The sequence below is a fragment of the Eleginops maclovinus genome, chromosome 3 (genome assembly GCF_036324505.1).
Source record: "Eleginops maclovinus isolate JMC-PN-2008 ecotype Puerto Natales chromosome 3, JC_Emac_rtc_rv5, whole genome shotgun sequence".
Classification (NCBI taxonomy): Eukaryota; Metazoa; Chordata; class Actinopteri; order Perciformes; family Eleginopidae; genus Eleginops; species Eleginops maclovinus.
The window spans coordinates 6,812,462-6,834,998 of NC_086351.1; the positions used below are offsets into that span (position 1 = coordinate 6,812,462).

Consider the following 22,537-nt stretch of genomic DNA (forward strand, 5'->3'; position numbering starts at 1 on the left):
TTACCAAATTCAGCTGTTTTGTCTCCACCTAACACAAACATATTCATTAATTCTCGTATTCTGATCTATTAGGAAATGCAATAGTAACTAATTAATGCAATAGTAACTCATTAGATTTACTCAAGTACTGTATTAAGTACAATTATTAATTTCACCCCATTACAATTCAGAGGTAATTCATTTATTTTACTCCACTATGATTTAGTTCCTTTAGTTACTTTGCAGAATTGGATAAATGATGATGATGATGATGATGATGATGATGATGATGATGATGATGATGATGGTGATGATGATGATAAATACAATCAATACTTAAATAAGACTTTATGTGAACCTGGGACAAATTCAAGTTACCCTACAGCTTATAAAGTAAATAACAATTGCTGTACCTTTTACAGACTTTGATAACATTTTAATGAATCAATTATGATCAAAAGATACTATATATATTATTCTGAAATGGGTCAATCTGCAAAACGAGTACTCTCTCAAACCTTTGCTACTATTTCTGATGCTAATACTTTTCTACTTTTACTTAAGTAACATTTTGACTGCATGACTTTCACTTGTAACAGAGTATTCCTACACTCTGGTGTGTCTACTTTTACTCAAATACAAGATCTGAGTACTTCTTCTACCTCTGAAGAAATGCATATTTTATTCACAATTAATCCTTATTAATGTAAAATGGGGGTTATCTTTTGATGAAGGCGGAGTTGATTCTTCTGACGTGTGGTGACACAGATCCCACCTCTTCCTGTCGGTGTTAGAAAGGCAACTTCACCATATTTAGCTGCTTGCCGGAGCCCTGCAGAGTTGATCTGTCAAGCAGACCGAGGACCTTGACACTTATCGGCGGACACTGCCTGTTGTTGAGGGGTTTATTTCGGCATCGGGAAACAAGCTAAAGGGGATCGCGTCGTTGGGATATGGTTGTTAGGGAAACAGGGCTGTGTCAGTGGCGGTTTAAAAGTAACCGTCGTCTGTCAGAATTCCAACTATCCAACAGCCGAGCTAGCCATTTAGCTAATTATTGAACACCAGCAGAAGCTCGCCGTGCAGGAGACACGCATTCATGTCGCCGCTGGTGAGGATCATCCATCCGTAGGTGTTCATTTGGACTCAGTGACCCCGCTGTGATGACATCCTGACAGTTCACCTCGTCCGTTCCTGACACTTTCCTAAGCCTGGCTAGCGAGCTAATTTGGCTAACTAGCAGGTTTTTTAAACTGCCTCAGCGTTGCAACCAGCAACCAGCTTTCGCCGTGACAGTGAACCCCCGGTTTAATACGTTGACCGTGCGCGAACCACGGTGTGCGGACACGGGGGACGCCGAAGACCCCCGTCTTGCAGAAAGACCGTACCGAAGGGCCCCTGTTTTATGACAGTCTGCGGGGAGAGAGGAGCTAGCAGACAGGACACTCGGCCATTCAGCGCGGCAGAGGCGGTGCGCTGCAGAAGGAGACACCGGACTGAACGGAGGAATAGTCCCACACTTTTGGCTACTGTGATCCGGGAAGTTATCCGGACAGAGACCTCATGAATGGAAATCGGAACTACAGGTAAATATATCATGTACTTCAGAGGTGGTATTTAGATCGTGTACTTAAGTAAAAGTAGAAGTCATGCTTACAAAATGTTACTCAAGTAAAAGTACAATCGGCATGAAAATATACCAAAAGTAAAACTACTCGTTATGCAGAGTGGCCCTTTTCAGATCAGTATTTATCATCTGTTTTGATTACAATTATTGATGTATTAAGTGCTATCAAAGCTGGTAAAGGTGGAGCATGTTTTTATAACGTTATATGTTGCAGTGTAGATGGTGGATTAACTCCATGTGTAACCTCATGTAAAAGTGGAGTAATGAAGTGTAAAGTCATATTTAAAGGTTCACTATAGATCACGTCAAAAATAAAAATCTAACTAAAGTCAAAAGTAACTCAAATGTATTATTAAATAAATGTAGTGGAGTAGAAGTGCATGATTTCCCAGGATTAGATGAGACATCGGTAGGATGGAGGATGTGTTTGACCGACTGTCAGCCTCTGCTTTTAATTTGCCTCCAAATGAGTCACAGCTAGTGAACAACTCTTACCATCATGCAAGACATACAAGAGCTCGTTGAACTCGGAAGTAGAGTAATTGGCTGCTCTTATGAGACATTGTATAAGTAATTCCTGAATGGTACTGAGGAGCTTTCTGTCTCACTCACTGTAGCTCATTAGCATCATCATCAAACAGGTGCGTGGTTTCGCCTGGTATTTCCCTGCACTGTCAGGAAAACACCCACACTAATAAGTTGTTTCATAGTTTAAGTCATCTTAGTGAGTATGAGATGTTTTGTTCAGCCTAAAACTAGCATGAATAGTCATCTAAGAAGTTGTGCCACTGGGATATTTAATGCCCCCCAGCTTTCTTAGTCACTCACTAACCCCAGACTGACATGATGTACTGTATCTAGCAGCATCCTTCTCTCACAGCACCTGTTTTGCACACCCTTTTTTTATGAAAAAAACATTTGGCCGATCCTGTTATCTTTAAACTGGGTAGGTAGTAAGTGTTTCCTTAAGAACACTGACAGGCTGTCTTCGGTTGGTTTTGGAATTAATAAGACGTAAGCTTAACCTTTTAAAGTCTGCAAAACCTTGTCTGGTCCAAGTGGTAAAAAAATATCAATCCAGGCCATGGTCAATAAATTGTTTCTTTCTTGGTCATAGTGGCAGTTAAACAGTCCAAACGGACTGGCTTTGTCTCAGCTGTAACGGAAGCTTTCTACTTATGTGACCATAAACTGAATGCCAGGTAATCTCGATCAGCCGGTGACACATGATACAGCAGGTGGATCTTAAAGCACCCCCTCCTCCTGTAAGGGAGATCCCTCGCTGGTGTCTACTGTCTCATTAGTGTGTCTGCTCATCTGAGTTGGGACACTTCCAATGTCTGGAGCATAAGGGAACTGAAGGTGTTTTCCCAGAAACCATGCACCTACTGTTACTAAAACAGTTACGTGTAAGTGTGGGAGCAGGTGTGTGAGTTGTGCTTAATGCTTAAAGTACTCTCTAAAATAGATTGGCATTGCTGACATAATGAGTCTATGACCTAAATTAACCGTGTATTTGTCTTCCCAGAATAAAAAAAGAATGTATTGAAACATAATGTGGACATGGCTTTGTTGTTCTGACCTTCCATCACACTGTTGGCTGCAACTGTTTAACAATGTTATGGGAGAAGCTTCAACCAAATATGTATTTGAATCCTATAGCTACCTTACTCTTCTTTAAAATAAGTCATTGTTTACTCAAGTTGTGCCTTCTTCTTCTATGCCCCCTATGCTATAACTCATTATTGGTGTTTTGTGGTTTGCTTGCATCAAATTGTTACACAAGATTTCAGTATAATTTAAGTCAGTGTTATATTAAATGTGTAAGGAGTGTGTTTGATGCTTTACCTTTGGAGGACATTAGTGTATTGTTGGTCCCTGCAGGGCCTTGACAGTGTGTGTTGGTTCACAATCACATATCACTAACCACCGCAGGCCAACCAGTGAGTCCCATGTCAGAGTGAATGATTAAAAAGGGGGCCCTCCATTGAGTTGCGTGAGAAAATGCAAATTGATTGCACAGCCCGCCTAACAGTCACTCTTTTTTCTCCCTGTAGTAGCACATGTGGCATTGAAACCACGGCTTCTGAGAGCTTAGCAGTAGATATATAATGAGTGAAAGGCTTTCGAGCCTTAAGCAAATGGAATCCATTTTGATGTGCTAGCCCTGGGGTATGCCCACAAACGGCTAGTCATTTGATTTTGATGTCATGTTACATTATGGCTGAATAACAATGCTAGAAAGGTCAAATAATGGCCATAACCTTGTTAATCTTACATTTAAAGTGCGGTCATGTTGTGGGAAAAGGTTGTTGTGAAAATGTCAAACTATTCTTTCAATTAAATCGATCCCATTTGAGCAGTATGGATGCCTGTTTCAATGGACTGTACAACAGCCTAAGTTCTTATCATTAGAGCCTTTTTCTGATGAACTGGCTATGTTAGTAAGAGACGCTGCTTACTGGAAGACAATGAGATGGCAGATACAGCAGCCCCCCGCCTCCACCTGTCACTACACTTCGTAAGCAGGTGGGATTTGAGTTGTCAGGAGATGACTCAGTTTAGTATTATTATGGCTTTGCAGTCCATTAACACAACACTTAAGAGAATGGTACTTTTTCACTGAGGGTAACACGCTTAGTTTCGGTTTGTTTGTCCCATTGATGTGTTACTCGCGTTCTTCGGCTAGTCACCCTCCCGAATTCTTTCCCCCCTTTTTTCTCACACTCCCGTGTTTCCCGCTCTTTTTTTCTTTTTTTTTTCTAGTCACCACCTCCCCCTTTCCCGGGGCCTGGTTACTGCCGCTATTTCCCTCTGTGCCTCAGTGGGAAACTCTGTCCTCTCTGTCACTCTGCTTGTAGACTGGTTCTCTGTGGATTTTGTGCAGACAGTGGGGTCCGCTTTGAGGGAGGGCTAGGCACTTGATTTGCGGTCTCTCTCCATAATACTTAGTCCTTTCAAGCGGCCCGTTGACAATAGACAACCCCCATCCTCAACCCCAGCCAACAATAAGGTCTAACCATTGGCATATTGTTGTAGGTTTCTATGGAGGATTCAGTTTGCCGTTGCTCTTTAGGTTCATTGTGTTAAAGAGAAACATACCCTCGCCTTTATTGTACTCTTAAATACCCTTCATACTATTCACTCTTGGAGTATTTTAAGGTGTTATGCTGTTTTCCTTCAGATCACTTGTTGGTAGTATAGGATCTAGCAAATGATGGCAATACAATTCTATAAATCTGACATATTATCGGACAGCACCAGGTCTTTGTATGAACCGTTTTAGGATCTGGATGGATTAGGACAATTGTAGATGATGATGTCAATGCATCCCATGTTGATTAATAGGCAGGTCCGATATCATTGGTGAAGTTACAGGTTGCCTGCATTGGATTAGACGTGTTTTACTTTTTTAAAGTTTTGTATTCCAGTTTGCTGTCCCTTTGAACCGATTGGTTGTAAAAATTGTAATAAGTCCTGTGGCTCGGTGTGGAGTTTATCTGAAGAACTTCTGAAGTTCCTCAAAGTCTTTAATTATGAATTGGTGTAGTAGATTAAGAACAGGCAACTCTGGCTGACACATGCTGATGTCAGAATGTGTTGTTGACTCCTACAAGTGGGCTGGGTGGACACAGGGATAGTCAAGGGATGGAGTGAGTGTGTTGAAATAGCGGGGGATACAGAGGAGTGAGTAGCGGAGGAGGAGGATGAAGGCTGGAGGTTGTGATGTGTCACAGAGACTTTAAGCCTGAGCAGCCAGACCACACTTGCTTCCCACCTCCTCCACCTTCTGCTTCTCATCTTCCTGAAATCTGTCTTTGGGGGAACTGCAAGGTTCATTATGGACAGGAAGAGAGGGACTTGGAGGGGGATGTTTGTCGGGGAGCCCAGTCAGACAGGGGTCTTTCTTGTCATGGCTGGGAGAAAGATTTCAAATATCTGTTGATTTTTTTTTTTTGTGAACAGTCTTTAAATGAGGATTGTTAAAATATGGTCCAATAGCAACTGCATGTTCTCACTCTTAAAGGGCCAGTCATTTCAGCAGTTTTCACCACATAATTAAAGGTATATTATAATAATTAAAGAGTTTGACTTTGGCTTCTCAGCTGATTGTAATTAGAATTGGAACCATGTTTGTACTTCTGTGATTAGACGACAACATTTAAAAGAATCAACATTAAACCAGAAGGAAGTGTTGTGGTTGTTTTCCTTTCAACAATCTACCAAACATTAATCAGACATACTTTTTGCAGAAAACGGGTGCATTTTGCCTTGCAATTAGTACTTAATTTGACAACACCATCTTATTTTATGCTCTGTGTCCATCTTTGAGTTTGTTTTGTCTCTCCTCCAATCTGATTGTAAGGTCTCCTGTACATAAATAGTCTATAAAAGCTTTGAAACATCAGCCTAACAATGAAAATGAACTATTTTTGGTACAATAATTAAAAGGAAAATACTGTGGTCCAATTACACCTGGATTTATCCGGGACTCGGAAGAGAAACAGGGAAAAGGTGTCAGAAGGGCCGTGTTAATGCCTTACTTTTAGTCGTAAAAGCAACAAAAGTGAGTAGTAATAACCATTATGTTGTAGTTATTAATCTAGTGTAGGTAAACACCATGCTAACTTCCACTCTTTCTGATTTAACACAAGTTAGATATTCTTGACTCGACAGTTGCTATAATCCAAGTACTACCTTAAGGTAATACCTTGTTCTAGTTAATTTATAAGAGCGCATGTAAAGTCTCAGAGTAAAAGCAGTCATCCTCCCCAAGTCAACATAAAAAGTCAACAACCCTTGGCCCCCGTCCACTGTTCCACTCAGTTCAGCACTAGACTGGGAGGACAGAAGGCTCCATTTAACCTGCTTCAGTAAATCTCCTGCTCACTTTGACAGAACTTGTACTTTATCTGTATCCATCCATCCTCTACCTAAGTCATCATTCCACTGAGTCAGATCAGCTTCTCTTCACAGATCATTCTTAACCCCTTCTAAATCCCCCCACCTACAGAGAGGAAATGCATCTCGTTTGCTCGTTTCTTGACGGATATCAACATTCTTGCAAGTTGTTGTGACGGACCAGGCCTCCCTCAGCCTGTCGGTGTGTGGCTGGCTGCTTGTGTTTACCTCTGGCTGATGTTGACTCCCACGGGTGCCGGGAAAACTCTCTCTCTGTTTAATCAGTGTAACGGGAGGGAGGAGTCTGACCATGCGTGACTTGTATCAATCCTTCCTCGCCAGCTATCTGTGTACGTCTGTGTGTTTCCAAGTCCTGCCCGCTGTGACTGACGCCATTGTGCCTCGCCACTGAGCACTGCTCCTACAGCTCAGACCTTTCTGGATTAGAAACACAACAGCTGTATTGTGTGTGTTTGTGTGTGTGTGTGTGTGTGTGTGTGTGGGTCTGTATATGCTTGGACATGAGGACACGTAATGGGGGGGTGGGGGGTGCAGGCACTGGATGTCAGCCTGACTTTTCTCACTATCCAGTCTGGCTCTCGGCCCACGGTGTACAGTGTGACTGTGTTGTGTTGCAAAGCTGCAGAGTTGAGTGAGTTCACATTGCTCAGATGTTTCTGCATGCTAAGAAAGGCAACACAATTATTGGTGTGTTGTGAAGCCCAATGTTTATTTATTCCATGTGCACAATTGTGGTGTCTTGCATGAATGGAATAAGTCAGCATTGTTTAATTATAAAATTCAACCCTTGTGCTCGCCACACATTATCCATTGAAACCACTCATACAGCTAATTTGATGTTACTGGCTGATGGATTGGTCCTCAAAGATCTTTTAAATAGATAAGTGAATAGGAAGAGAATGAGACTGAATTAAACTCACTTCCTTTAAATGTTCAACATACAATTATATGAAGCTGCATCTGGATCGTTTTGAACAACTTCAGATCCATAATGACACTGATGCTGAACATTAATACACAGATGTAATGGCACAGAAAAACATCCATTAGTCTGCAGCAGCAACTCGTGTTAATCTGATCTGCAAACAAAAGTGGTGGAAAAAATCAGTAGGATTGCCAGCTTACCACACAAGGGACACAGCAAACTGAAGCTGTGCGTTCAGCGAATAAAACATCTCGAGTGTTATGAGCACATTGGGCATACTGTTGGACTGCAGGAAGGTGGATTATATTGCAGGACTCAAAGGAGAGATTTGAGAAGTTTCTATGGGTGTTTTGATACTGTAATACTGCAGATGAACCATGTTGCTATTGGAGTACAGTGCACGGGACATAAATTCAGACTGCGGCTGTTCTCTGAAAGAAGAAACTTGCAACATTTAAGAGCCACCTTTCACGCTCACAGGGTTGAAGCATAATGAAACCACAGTTTTTACGTGGTGTATCCCTTTAGCGTTTGTATAATGTTGGCAACTTTAAAAGATTTCATTTGATCACATGCTATATCATGAAATATATCATCATTAAGAAATATATCGACGACGCTTAAGCTGCTCTTTTAGCAGGTTGCATTAGCCCTGGACTTCAGGAGGGATTTCTGTTCACATTATGTTTTTTGGCATGTCACAAAATACATTAATGCAGTTAATTGTATTCACGATGATGCAGGGTTTTTCCTCCTTTGTCGTCTCTCGTTGAATTGTCAAGAAATGAGAAACATACAGACGGGGAGAGAGGATAATATCTCTCTCCTCAGTTGGTTGAAGCATGTCCTTCCTGTTATTATCTGGAAGTGTATGCCCACACTCAGCATTATTCAAATAAACAAGGGGGGAGGTTTCTTGGACCCTCACACTCACTGTGCAAAAAGTCAATAACACGTTTGGTTTGTCGGTGGAGATGTGTGCTTGAGTATTTGGCATAGCCAACAGCAACTCACCATTGTATCCCTGACTTGTTCTTGACTCTGTGTTTAGTTTCGCAGTATTTCAATGTTCGTGTCATTTTCTTCAAAGAATGTTTTGTGTCGGGGGTTTCACAGCTTCCCACACACCTGACATGCCCTGCAAGGGTCGATTTTGAGATGTTTCATTACAATTACTCTGCATATCTCAGACTTAGAAACGTAATAAGCGTACCTTTAATTCCCCTTCATTGCTGGGGGCACTATAGGACCGAATCTGTACAGCTTTGGACTCTCCCAGTGAATCCCTCCTCTCTGACCCCCTAGCTCTTGCCCGTGGAGAACACATTTGTTTGTGGAGGACTGAACAGAGCCGCATGATTTCCAAGAAGTTCAGATAAGAGGGAGGTATCTGATTTGTTGCTCAATGATCAGCACCTGATTGGCTATTCCGAAAAGGCTGCAGAAGCACATCTGTGTGACATGTTGCTTGTTTTTAATACCACAGCCTGTTTCCGGCCCATGTGTGCGATTCATCATAGGTTAGTCTGTACAAACCAGCACTGTTTAATGCAGCTTTAGCCTTGGAGATTGTGAAACGAGATTTTATTTGTCGGAAAGTGAACATTTAAAGCAGTTTGTATCTTTTAAGGTACAAAGTCATCGTGCATCTCAACATTTCTGTAGGTCTCTTTGTTGTGGTTCCATACAGAAACAGAACCAGCTGTGGAGGTGTTTATGTTTGCTTTAAATTAGTTTTTTTTCTTGCTATAAGACCCTGTTATTACTACTGTATTTCATCCACTACTGGGTCCAGAAGCATGGACTGGAGGACGCTCCGCTGTGTGTTCCTCAGTCCGCCGTGGCTCTGTGACTCATGCTGAATGCTAGCCAGTTGTGAGAGGCAGATGAAAGCCAACCCAGCCCACTCTCTAATCCTGCCACTCCCTGCTATCCTCCTCCTACTGTACATGCTGACTTCTCCAGGCCCTTCAGTACCAGAGAACCATCTTGGAAGTTTTTATCAACGGCTTTTTGAGTGAGCCTTGGGGGAAGGGAATTAGGAGATATCACAATCTGTGGCAGACACGTTTATTTCTGTAGCCTTAATAAAGATTTACCAGAATATCTGTCTTCCTTCTTTTTGTCACTCTGTGTGCGTGAAATTAGGCTTACCTCACTAGTCTCACTGAGGGCCCCTTTGGAATTACCATTACAAAAGTGTGTGTGCACTTAGTTCAGTGTGAGAGGGACAGCCGTGGCAGGAATTCCAGACTTCCCTCTCTTTTTCACCATTTTATCCCAGCGAGTTATTTCAAACACAAGGCCTGCACCCTCCAACAACCCTGTTAGCGTCCGCTCCACAGCCCACCATTGGAGAAACAGAAAAAAGAGAGCAGGGAAATGAGTAAACACTCCCAAAGGCCGGACTGTAAACAATAGTGTTGCTCATGTTGTCTGCTTTTACCTCACAGAAGGTTTCTGTTTGGGGTGTTTTTCTATGAGCCCCCCCCCCCCCCCCCCCCCCCTCAGCAGAGCCCTTAACCCCAAACATCACTCACACATGTGAGCCTATGAGTCAAATCGGTGATGAATCACTCAGCCATGACTCATTAATCAATGACACATTTGGTGTAGTTTCTTAGTAGAGAATAGAGAATGGCAGGCCCACGGCTGTAAAGAAAGGACACAAAAAAACTACCATGGTAGTAGGAACTTCCAAATTAGAAGTAGGCTTAAAAAAGTAACTTTTGCCAGGCTATAACAGGAATTTCCTCTAAATGTTTTGTGAAAAAAAAAAAACTACAGCGAAATGCTTTATATCATCCAAACAGAGTATCGGCATGTCCGAATAGTCATTTTCCTTTAAGTGTTAAGTGGAGGGCAAGCCACAGCAGACGTACATATAAATAGCTCTGACATGAGGGGCACATTACAGAACTCACGGTTTCTGGATAAAAGTGACTCACTGCTGAGACATCTTCTGTGTATGCATCTGCAGTAAATCAGGTTTTTTCTTTGAATTTGCAAACTGAGTAATCCAATAAGTAGACATATGTTCTGTTGTGAGTAGCACTACACGGTAGAGATAATGTTTTCTCATGTTTAGAGCCCATACTTTGCGTCTTTGTCGTTCTATCTTTTGAAGTTATACCCCTCACAGCTGCATTGTGTCGTGTTAACTTTATTCAGATGGTAGCGCCTACAATAGATGGACTTGTTGACAAAAATGAAGTGACAGTTGCGCTGCTCAGTTTTGTTGACAACAAGAATGGCCTCCACGCGGGAGGACTTGAAGTACTTACACAAAGGATTTCTGTAATGATGCGAGGCCTATACTATGTACTTATCAGCCCTTTGTTAGTTTTTTCCCGCTATTACATTTTTTGGAGAAAGGAAATAGTTTAGTTGTATATTCCAAACAATCCATTTTCCTTGTTTAAACCGTACCTACACAGTTAGGGGTCAAAAATGTCATCCTTTATTGATCTATTGTAGAACAATTCGCAAAGAAAGTGGTTTGTAGTTCATATTTCAAGATTGATTATTATGCAATGAGTTTGCTTGCTGGTCCTCAAATACAGAACATTGTTTAGAAACTTTGTAGAGGTTGCATCATCTGAAATGTGAGTCACAACTCTCATCTTAGATGGCCTCTTTTTTTTGTTCCACCACAGTGATATCAAATGTTTTTAGTTGTAATTATCTCTGAAAGTCATATGTTTGGCCTTTTAATGTGACTGATAATGGTAGGTATTTTGGATTGCAGGCACTGCTGTCATCACATTTGATTTGTCTTTAATCATTTTATACCTTTTTTTTGTCTACGAAGCCCAAGAAAAAGTGTTTTAGATGTGTACATGTTGCTTTGTTACATAAGCATCCTGTCTAATTTAGGGAAATCAAATAGTTAATATTAAACCTTGAATTTCAGAAGTAATGTACATTAAATAGATTGTTACAGTATCTGTTAATGTAGGCATCCCTGCTCAATGTACATCTAGCACATCCTCTGTTCTAAACCTCATCCAACCACAGTTCGCTTGTCACTTACCCTCCGCTCTTTGTTCTCCTACCAGGAGCCGTTGGGGCCCAGTCCCTGTTCGCCATGCCTCGGCGGCCTGGCTATGGCACCATGGGGAAGCCCATCAAGCTGCTGGCCAACTGCTTCCAGGTGGATATCCCCAAGATGGATGTCTACCTCTACGAGGTGGACATCAAACCTGACAAGTGCCCCCGGAGAGTCAACAGGTAGGCTGGGATAATATATGAAAGTTATTTTCTCTCATACAATACTTAATTAGAAACTGTTAAATGATATCCCGTTAGAGCTTGTTACAAACAGCGAGTACACAGGGTCATTCCAAAAGAAAAATGGCTGTTGATGGACACAAGAATATTGTTTAGGTTGAATCTGTGACCTAGTAATCTTAAATTTGACAGCTTGAACAGTTTTCTGTATGTCTTAAACGTGCTATCATTTGCCAACAGTATGACTAACGATCCCTTTGTGTGTGATGTGCAGGGAGGTGGTCGACTCAATGGTACAGCACTTTAAGGTGACAATCTTTGGGGATCGCAGGCCCGTCTATGATGGAAAGAGGAGCCTGTACACAGCCAACCCACTGCCTGTGGCACCTGCAGGGGTGAGCTGGAACAAAGTCACACAAACATGTCTTTTCAGTACAAGCTGAATGTAAACAATGTGTGTTGTCTAGTGTACGCACAAGGACACAATCTCGAGAGCTCGACCATCAACTGATCCGAAACAAACCTGAAGAATATCACACACGCCCATGCACACATACAACAGGAAACACACATCTGTCACCCGGAACTGCTTTAAACCTGTGTTGACCAAATGCACCGCCTGATATGAACTTCTCTGTCCTGTCTCACCGTCTCTCAGGTGGATCTGGATGTCACTCTACCAGGTGAGGGAGGGAAAGATCGCCCCTTCAAAGTCTCCATCAAGTTTGTGTCTCTGGTCAGCTGGCACATGCTCCACGAGGTGCTGACTGGCCGCAGCATGCCTGAGCCCCTGGAGCTGGACAAGCCCATCAGCACCAACCCGGTGCACGCAGTGGACGTGGTGCTGCGACACCTGCCCTCCATGAAGTGAGCTGAGCCCCTTTTACTTTATCCATGTTTTCATAAATGTTTACAGTATAGCTTTACTCTAGTTTTTTTGTAAAGTAATTTTGCGATCATGTTAAAGAATTTTTACAGAACCAGTCCAAGAAAACAGCCCCTTTATCCTTTCCTGATCTCTCCACCATCATAAAGTCAAAGATAGAGAGCACATTGTAAAACCTGATCCCTCTGATACTCATTGTACATACTATAAATTTGTTTTTGTCATAGTGGCACCAATATCAGCACTGTGATCCCAGCGGAAATCAAACCCAGCTTATATGGGTTCTCACGAAGCGCCATTTTTGACCGCATACCATCTTCCACTGGATGTCACTTTCCTAAGCCCCGGCACGAGCACGGTGGAACACGATATCATCAATACTTTAATGAAAATCTTTTTCAGAGAATTATTAAAAAGTGGTTATATCGACACCTTTCATTTAGCCCTGCTCTCGTGCGTCAGGGGCCCGATATTGCTTTGCAACGGCATCAGGACGCATTGTAAGAAAAATGTATCTTTATTAATGTCTCTCCGGGGCAGAGTAATAGGAGTTGGAAGTGTCACCACCTCTCATTTCACTCGTGTAGTTTCAGGCCATGTTGAAGTGTAGCTGAGTGTGACTGGTTAAACACATATTGACCTACATTCACAATTCAGAATGTTTGAACTAATCTTACATTTCCTCTCTCCTTTCATCCACCCTTCCCTCCTTGCCCCATATTCCCTTTTTTGTCCTTTTTTCCACCCAACCATTATCGTCCTAACCACCACATTAATTTCCATTTCTTCTTTCCCTTTTCTTATGATTGCTATTTTTCTCCATCCAGGTACACTCCGGTGGGTCGCTCCTTCTTCTCGGCTCCTGAGGGCTATGACCATCCCCTGGGGGGTGGGAGGGAGGTTTGGTTCGGTTTCCATCAATCTGTGCGCCCTGCCATGTGGAAGATGATGCTTAACATTGATGGTGAGATTCCAAATTCCACTTTGCGTTAATGTTGCTTTGATGGGCTACAATATCGCCTGATAGCTATTAACAAGACTTTAAAAACAAAAGCTTTATCGAGTACTGCCTCAAGCACAGTAACAATTTCACTTTGCTAATACAGCAAATAAATAAAACACATGCACTGTATTTTCTTTGCAATCCAATCTTTGTTTAAAATGATTTCTTCTCTTGTACAGCCACACAGGGAGTACTTTCTGCTCCCCTTTCAAAGCTATGGAAATGAAATTTTAATAATTTAACAGATGGATTAGGAGCCTCAATGATACAGGCTATTTTTTTACAGATGTATGCATACCCCATTAGCTTTCAGCAATGTTATGTTTGAAGAACTGTAACGTATTTCGAACGAAACCATATTACACTTCATAGTAAATAGAAAGCTATTTCTTTTTGAAATGAATGAGGTATTGGTGCTTTTTCTTCAACTGGCAGGGAGGTGCTATGCCAGGGAACTCAAAAACGTTTCTAAGAAGCAACACAGCTATGGGCTTTAGAGGGGAACTACCAAATATTCATATATATCTTTTGTGGTTGTTTTTTTTCAAATCTAACTCAAAACATTACCGACTGTTTGCATTACTTGTAAAGGCTGTTGAACCACACATGATAATGGCAATGCTCCATCCCGGACATCACATATTTTTTAGCCCACACATCTGTTGGACCAGAGCCAGTTTTTCTTGCTGAGAGACATGTTTTGGAAAACAAATGGAAAAGTAAAAGATTTCATTTGATAATTGGCTTTAGTGCTGGGACATTGTTAGTAGAAAAGTGCTATTTGATGACTTAGAATAGTGAGCTATAATTTCATCCGGTATTATGTTTGAAAATAAGTGGCAAAAAGGGCAATGCAGAATATGTTTTTGCCATAAGCACACTGCAGGAGGCTGTTGGAGACCAAGTCTGTGCTGACAAGAGAGATGGTGTGTGTGAGAGGAACTTGGAGGGAGGTGGGTTTTTGCTTGGATGGGAACTGAGTAGTCGGTTGCTTTGGAGACTGTGTGTGTGTGTGTGTGTGTGTGTGTGTGTGTGTGTGTGTGTGTGTGTGTGTGTGTGTGTGTGTGTGTGTGTGTGTGTGTGTGTGTGTGTGTGTGTGTGTGTGTGTGTGTGTGTGTGTGTGTGTGTGTGTGTGTGTGTGTGTGTGTGTGTGTGTGTGAATGAGTGAGACTGGTGGGTGTTGCCTGGGTCAGGAGGGCAGCTGTGTGTGAAGCATTTCCTTGAGACAGCTTTTGTTTTGCTCAAAGTCTTTGAAGCCTCTGTCTCCATTTGAATTTTTCCCTCTCTTATTTCCTCTTTGTCTCATTTTCCCGCCTTGTCATCCCTCGAAATCAGTTGGTCGGCTGCTGAAGTCTCTTGTCTGCTCTCCAGCAACAAATTACAACTCGGAGTGTTTAGAAAGCATTTGTTTTCCAACTCGTCTGTATGGTTTTCTGTACCTGCAATGCAATCCACGAAGCCTATTTAATGTGCACGAGCAAACACTGCTTCCCATGCTTAGCATCAGCGCATATAATTGTTATATACCTTTTCAATTTTTACACTTGCAAGAATGACTCATTCTCATTCGAACACTGAAATAAAATCACACTGCGTGGAGAGGACGATCAGGATTGATGTCACTTCCTGTGGGTGGTGAAAGGCTCAAGGATGCAAAGCAGACATGTAAGAGAGCGTGTGTACAGTACGATCATCTGCTTCAAGGATGTGCACTTTCAGTGCTTTCATCAAACACCACGTCGCAGAGATGTCTTGCATCACAACGACTCAACGCCACATGATTGGTCAACCACACTCCCTTCACCTCTCTCTGTCCATTTTTTGATTTCTTTTGATCAAGTTTTTTGTTATGTTGTACCTTTTCCCCCGTATTTTTGTTTCTCTCTGATGCCTTGCTTTCCCGTATCACATATCTTATCACATTTTTTTCAGTGCCTCAGTTTTTCCATTTATTCAGAGATAGTATTGTGTCAGAACAAAGGGAGCCTGTCGTCTACACAAAGATTTTCTGCTGCATGGACTGCACTTCCTGTTCTCCTGCTACATTTATTTAGCACGTTGGGCTGACTACACAAACACTCTGATGGGCCACTTAATGAGCTACAGAAGAATTGTAGATTCAAGAAGATATATCCATCCCTCTGACGATTTGCTTGGTTTTCAAGCTTTGGCTTGTGTGTCACGTTTGTTTTGATAAAATGTGTAGACTGTTTTGAGCATATGGGCTCTTTAAAGAGTTATAGACAGTTGGAAAGTGTTCCTGCAGTGGTGAGGTGAGCTTTAACTCTCCTATTCACCTACACTGTTGGACAGTTATGTTTTACTACATCAAATGATACAATCAAAATAAAAAACAAATGTTTTATCTGCAGTGTCTGCCACCGCCTTCTACAAGGCTCAGCCAGTCATCCAGTTCATGTGTGAAGTGCTGGACATCCACAACATAGATGAGCAGCCTCGCCCTCTCACGGACTCGCACCGGGTCAAATTCACCAAAGAAATTAAAGGTGAGTGTAAAATGCGTCTGGATGAGTTGAACAAAAGTGCGTTATTTGTGTGTGGGGGTAGAGATGGAGAGTTTGAGCGAAAACAGAGACAGCACATGTCCCGGCCAATCGCAACGAAACACATTCCTAATGCTACTCCAACTCTTTGTCATGTTCACTTAGGTCTGAAGGTGGAGGTGACGCACTGTGGAACCATGCGGAGGAAGTACCGCGTCTGCAACGTGACCCGTCGGCCTGCCAGCCATCAAACGTGAGTCAGCCTCCTGGTGGGCGAGGGAACTGGGAGACTCTGGGCGGAGTGTGTGTGTGTGTGTGGATAGGATGAGGCCGGGGAACACACACACACACACACACACACACACACCACAGAGGATGCGATCACAAATTCACCACCAAATAAACCATAAACCGCTGACTCATCTTACAACAATGCGGTTAATCTTAGTCATCCAACAGTGAAACAGCTGCTGTGTGTGGCTGCTGACCTTCAGTGAGTCTTACCAACCCAGAGTAGAGTATCTCGCTGGGTGTTATCCTTTAAATGCTTTTACGTGACCGTATTGCCATCAGAAAGGATGCATGTATAGCAAATATGTCTCATCACTGCTTACCTTACATGGTGTTGTTTGTTCAACAAGTGAACATAGAGGATTTGACTGATTTTAGCTTGATCTATTCTCCATTCAACTATTAACTATGAATGTGGGCATCCCAATTGGACTATAAAATATATATAAATCTGATTCAGTTGCCCTCATCTCTGGTATATTTTTTTGACATGAGTTGCCCTTTTACTCTGCAGGTTCCCTCTACAGTTGGAAAATGGTCAGACTGTAGAGCGCACTGTAGCCCAGTACTTCAGGGAGAAGTACAGCCTGCAGCTCAAGTACCCACATTTGCCCTGTCTACAAGTGGGCCAGGAGCAGAAGCACACATACCTGCCCCTGGAGGTGAGAAAAAAGATTTGCTGTTCCTCTTTTTTATGGGTTTCATTTCAAACAACTAAAAAAGGAACATGTCTACAGTGTATGGTCTAATTGGCAGCTCCCAGGTATGCCTGTGTATCAGCTGAATGAACCAGAAGCAGGGCACATGCATGTCTTTTACTGGCTAAATATTACCTAAAATGATATTTCCTTCTTTTTTGTAGGTGTGTAACATTGTAGCAGGTCAACGATGCATCAAGAAGCTGACAGATAATCAGACCTCCACTATGATCAAAGCCACGGCTCGCTCTGCGCCCGACAGACAGGAGGAGATCAGCAGGCTGGTGAGAATCACTCCACACACGCCCTCTTGGAAGACTGAAACGCTCGTGTTAGTAGCAGTGTAGAACTTTAGGAAACATTCAGCTGATACGTTTGATGGTTATTTCTGCATTTAGAGCCTTGTTTTGATCCTCAAGTCATAACTGGTAATTCTAGGGCCTCCAGAAAGGAGTCAATCTCATCGTCTTTATCCTCCAATGTTTTAGAGTACAGTCGCTCGTAAAATCATTTAGACCGTTTGGATTTTATCCTGTTTGCTTACAGTATTTGTTTTGGTGTCTCGTATTTTATATACATACCTGCAAACTAGTCACCTTTCGAGTTTTTTTTAGGGGGGGGGGGGGCTGACCGACGACTGACCGACCAACCATAGACTGTATAACCAACTGTATAATGAGCAAGAAACAAGTTTGCTATCAATAAATAAAATCTTTGTTCAAATGACTCGCATTCCACGACCACCGACCAATCATAAGCAAGATAAACCACAGCGTGCGTTTTTTTTACCCATCGGTCCCTCTTGGAGTGGAGTGCTCAGTCGTCAGCGGATGGTTCTTCTGGACAATTGTCGGGATATTTTACAGGTACAAGTTTTGAGGTAAATCTAGTAGCAGGTAATCTGGCAAAAACATTGTATGCTGTATCATTTTAACGTTGCTGAAGTAAAATTATTTTACATGCTTAAGCATATCAGCTTGTTAGGTTGCTAGCTAACCTCAGTGAATTGTGTTAAAGTTAGCCTAGCTAGACCAGTTCTACGTCACCTAGTTCAATGCGAAAAGAATACGTTTGTGAAGGCTAATCTCCACAGCATCCGTCCTGTTATCTGTTATTACTGGCGGCTATGTCATTGTGGTCAGATATGAGAGGGATGAAAACGAACACGTAATGAACAAATACACATCCGTGTGTGGTTTAGTGAGTAGCTAGTAGTGGTGCAACCGATCATCCGTGAGCCGTTCGGATCAATTATTTCGGTTTCGCATTCATCAACTTTTTAGTAGCTACGAAAAGTTTGGAGTTACGAACAAAATCTACAAACGCTGATTAGCAGATTAGGTTCATGGTTGTGAATTATCTATGTAAATCGACTCTATAGATTACACGTTCATTCTACATGTTGAATGATGATAGCGTAATACAAATATAGGCTATACATGCAATGACAAAACTGCCGTGGGCTATATGTTATCCGTATCCTTTGTTAAAATTAATGTTCAATAGCTCTATGCCAATGGGAACAACAGAACGTGCGCATTACATATGGACCAATGCGACACGTTCATTACGGCCGTGGACCGATAAACACTCAGTACCGTACGCACACCAACCGGCATTTGCGTGTTTAACACCGTGTTTAACACTGGCGTTACCGCCGCTTAACTTAAATAATGAAGAACTGCTTTTAATTACGACTTGGCCGAGATCTTAACGTCTACTACTATAACTCGGAGCGGAGCAGGATATAATGCGCATGCGCGGCGTTGCTAGGCAACGTGTACAAAGCGAGAGTACAGGTCGTTTTGGTCAGAGCTATGAAGAGAATATATTTGAGGAAGCTCATACATATGATGGGTCACCTGCTGCCACCAGATGCTGACACAGACCAAGAAATTCTGCATTTCAATGTTGACCAGGTGCTTCCCAGTTTTCAGCATGGAGAGGATGTTCTCCAGTACCCTGCACTGTGTCAGGCAGTCAAGGCTGCCCTCTCAATTTTCCATGGTGCCCTGGTTGAGTCTTCCTTCAGTGTCATGGGGACCATCATTGATCAACGATCAACGTCAATGAAGATCTCCACCCTCAGTGCTGTGCAGACTGTTAAATACACTTTGCAGACCAGGAACCAGACTGGGGTGGAAATGTTCAGAAGGGATGATTTGAAGTTTGGGGAGGTAGATAGGAGGTTGTGTTCTAACGTTCGTGCAGCTGGAACTAGGGACAAAGCCCAACGACAGGAAAATCAGCTTGTAATCAGAGAAAGGAGGGTTGAGTTTGGCTGCCAGCCATCTACCAGTGCTGCTAGTAATAGGGCAGAGTTGGTGGAGAACGATAGTGTGGCCCGAAAGAGGCACATTGCCAAGCAGCGAAAACGGGCCCTTGAAAGGCTTGTCCAGGCCAAAAGGATGAAAAAATTAAAATAATATTATGTTGATATGTTGCCAAATTTGGCCAATGGGATTTACTGTTTACCTGTCCTGAATGCTTTTCCCATTCAAAATGTTTTTAACTGACCAGTTTACGGGTCAATAAATGTGCCATTGTTACCATAAGAAAAGGTTGTCTTTTCCCTTTATTTTCTTATGGGAGTACACCAGAATGCTTAATTTACATGTTAAAATAGCTAAATTTGGCTGGGGGGGGGATGCCCCCAGACCCCCCTACAACAGTTTAGTTTGTCACCTTTTTCAGCCCTTCTGAGTTTGCAGGTATGTATATATTGCGGCTTGTTGTTTTTTCAGTTTCCTTGCCAATACTTTTGTAAATGTAGAGCCATTCTCATATTATCTTTGCCTAGTGAAAATCATCTTCTCAATTTATTGTGTACAGACTGTTCATTTCATGTCTTATTTCTCTTACTTGTTGTAATACCATCGGATTTTGGCCCTGCGCATGACATAGCTGTTTCAGTAGATCTTGGAGATCAAGTAGTTTTTTTTTACGTTGTCTTTTTTTGAGTGAAGATAGAGCTATAATTTTGCCTCTCAGGACAGCTTTCGTTGCATCCCATATCATAAGTGGTGAAATTTCGCTATTATTATTTTCATTTATATACAATCAAATTTCATTGCTCATCTGCTTTTTAAATGAGGGGTCATTGAGATGGCTCGCGTTAAATCTCCATGTTGTATTTCTTGGGTCATTTTCCAGATTAATAGTGATATAAATAGGAGCATGGTTACTTAGGTCTATTGTACCAATATCTGAGTCCCTGACTCTTGGTCTGTCCTTACCAAAGATAATGAAATAGTCAATTCTGGTGTAAACTGAATGGGGATTAGAGTAATGTGTGTACTGCCTTGCGCTAGGGTACATCTCCCTCCATATATCTATTAACCCAAGGTCTTTCATTAAATCATTAAACTTCTTACTTACTGTTTTAGTGTTGTAGGAGTGATTTGATACATCTAGCTTTGGCTGCAGATGTATGTTCAAATCCCCTCCACATATTAGGACTCCTTTAGCATGGCTAACTATAATGTCAAAAATCTTTTGGAAAAAATGAATGCTACTTCCTGGGGGGGCATATATGTTTAGCAAGGTGATTTCTGTCCCATCTACTTTCCCCCTAACCAGGATATATCTGCCCTCCTTATCCTTCTGTTCATATGTTTGTTCAAAAGCAATCTTACTATAAATTAAAATAGCAACTCCCCTCTTGTGATTAGATTTGTATGAAGAGAAAAATATTTGTGAAATCCATCCTTCTTAGTTTTTCGTGTTCTTTGTCATCTAAATGTGTTTCTTGTAAATATACTATGTGTGCTTTTTCCTTTTTCCTTTTGGAAAGTATCATGCTACGTTTAATTGGATTAAGTATGCCATTGACATTGATGGAAATTATCTTTAGCTCCTCATGTGTCATTTGTTTTTTAGCAAGAAATTAGGTGGCCAAGAAAAATCTGCTACAAACAGGCTCTCTGGTAGAACATAGTAAAAACACAGAACAAAAACATTACCAACATTCTGCAAAACCATCACTAGCCAAACAGTGACTTCCAAAGTAAAGGTATCTGCAAAATTACCCTTTAACTGGCCAGAGTGAACCCCTGGCTTTGGAGGGAAAGCCTCTCTACACGCTTGATAGAGTAGGGCCCTCCATAGCAACCTAGTCCATATTGTCATGTCCATCAAAACACTTTCAGCCTCCGACATATTATAACCATTGTTTAAAATGAATCGCCAAAATTAACGCGTTGACTTTGACAGCACTAGTATTTTAATGTGGAGATGTTCTTCTGTAAAACTGGAGCTTCTTTCTGATATTGTTTCCCCCGGACGCTGCTCTCTCTCGTCCTGCTCGCCGCTCTCCGGCCGTGTGCCATGCGCGTTGATTCATCTGCCGGGCTGGATCCTCTGGTGACCTTGACCGGGAAGCCTCGGCCCTTCATGTCCTTTGTAGCCTCGGTGATTGTGTGGTAAAGCCGTGTCCCATCTTCATAGAAGACCCGTAGTCTGGACGGATAGGGAGTCTGGAAACGGATTCTCTGGTTTGTCTTGTTAAGCTCGTCTTTAATATCGCCCAGCTGGCGGCTGTTCTCTTTTCGGAAAGCTAAAATCTCCAGAATCATCTCCATGTTCACTTTCTCGTTAACTTTCTGCCGTCTGCCATCTTTCCCGTCGGCGTTAACTTCTGCACCCCGTGATTCTTCCTCCATTTTCGTGTATTTCTGCTGAGTTTTTCTTAGTCTTTAACCTCGTTTCCATTGTTGTCCTGCTATCTCACTGTTTTAGTTTAAAACGGGTTTTATTCACTCATTAGCAGGACGTTTTAAAGTTTTGTCGGAGGAGATCGTGTTCTAGGCTGCCATCTCGGACGGTGGCGGAACCGGACAACACTTGTTTTTTAATGAGCTGAGACTTGCAAAGGTGTGTGTGATTAAGATAGTCAACATTATGTTTTGTACTTTCTCACAAAAATGGAACACAAAATCAAATAGTGTGCATGTAATCCGTTCCTACTAAGTGTTTCTAGTGGGCAGAAAACTTCTCCTGTACACTGCACTGAGCATACACCATCATTGATGCTGTTTAGGTTAAGGTTATAGAGCCCATGGCTGAAAGTATAATCCATTGTTGGGGCTCTATTTTAAAAAGAGGGTGGTTCAGACACAGCCAAAGACAAAACACTGCCTGGATGGCTGCTGCGTTGCTAGGCTTGTTATCACTCGGTTGCCATGCTGCTCATCTTGATGTCAAATGACTTGTTTTGTAATCACCTCTTCCAGACTCTCATTTTATATTGTTAACAGAGGCATGTCTGCCTGCTTGTCATTGCATTTGGCAATTACAAGACAGGCCCTACCCAGGGTGAACAGAATACCAGAGTGGTAATGGCTTAATGTGTGAGGCTGCTACAGCGTCTGCAGCACATCGTTTAGAGAAAGATTGACAGCCCGCACGCTGCCTCTGGCCACCATCAGATTAACAATACAAATGTAGTATGCAGTATGCAGTTTCCTTAATAA

The 22,537-nt window shown here is 42.1% G+C and overlaps 1 protein-coding gene across 2 annotated transcripts in view; it reads left to right on the forward strand.

Annotated features, from left to right (window-relative positions):
* Window positions 1-810: 810 nt before the first annotated feature.
* The window catches only part of ago3a (argonaute RISC catalytic component 3a), a 35,329-nt gene continuing 13,602 nt past the window's right edge, over window positions 811-22,537 (forward strand). For both annotated transcript variants that reach the window (XM_063878926.1, XM_063878927.1), the window contains exons 1-9: window positions 811-1,565; window positions 11,513-11,684; window positions 11,959-12,079; window positions 12,343-12,551; window positions 13,398-13,534; window positions 15,946-16,080; window positions 16,243-16,330; window positions 16,883-17,030; window positions 17,231-17,350. In XM_063878926.1, coding sequence (XP_063734996.1) covers window positions 1,547-1,565; window positions 11,513-11,684; window positions 11,959-12,079; window positions 12,343-12,551; window positions 13,398-13,534; window positions 15,946-16,080; window positions 16,243-16,330; window positions 16,883-17,030; window positions 17,231-17,350 — 1,149 coding nt within the window. In that variant the 5' untranslated portion in view covers window positions 811-1,546. The remainder of the gene's footprint in view (window positions 1,566-11,512; window positions 11,685-11,958; window positions 12,080-12,342; window positions 12,552-13,397; window positions 13,535-15,945; window positions 16,081-16,242; window positions 16,331-16,882; window positions 17,031-17,230; window positions 17,351-22,537) is intronic.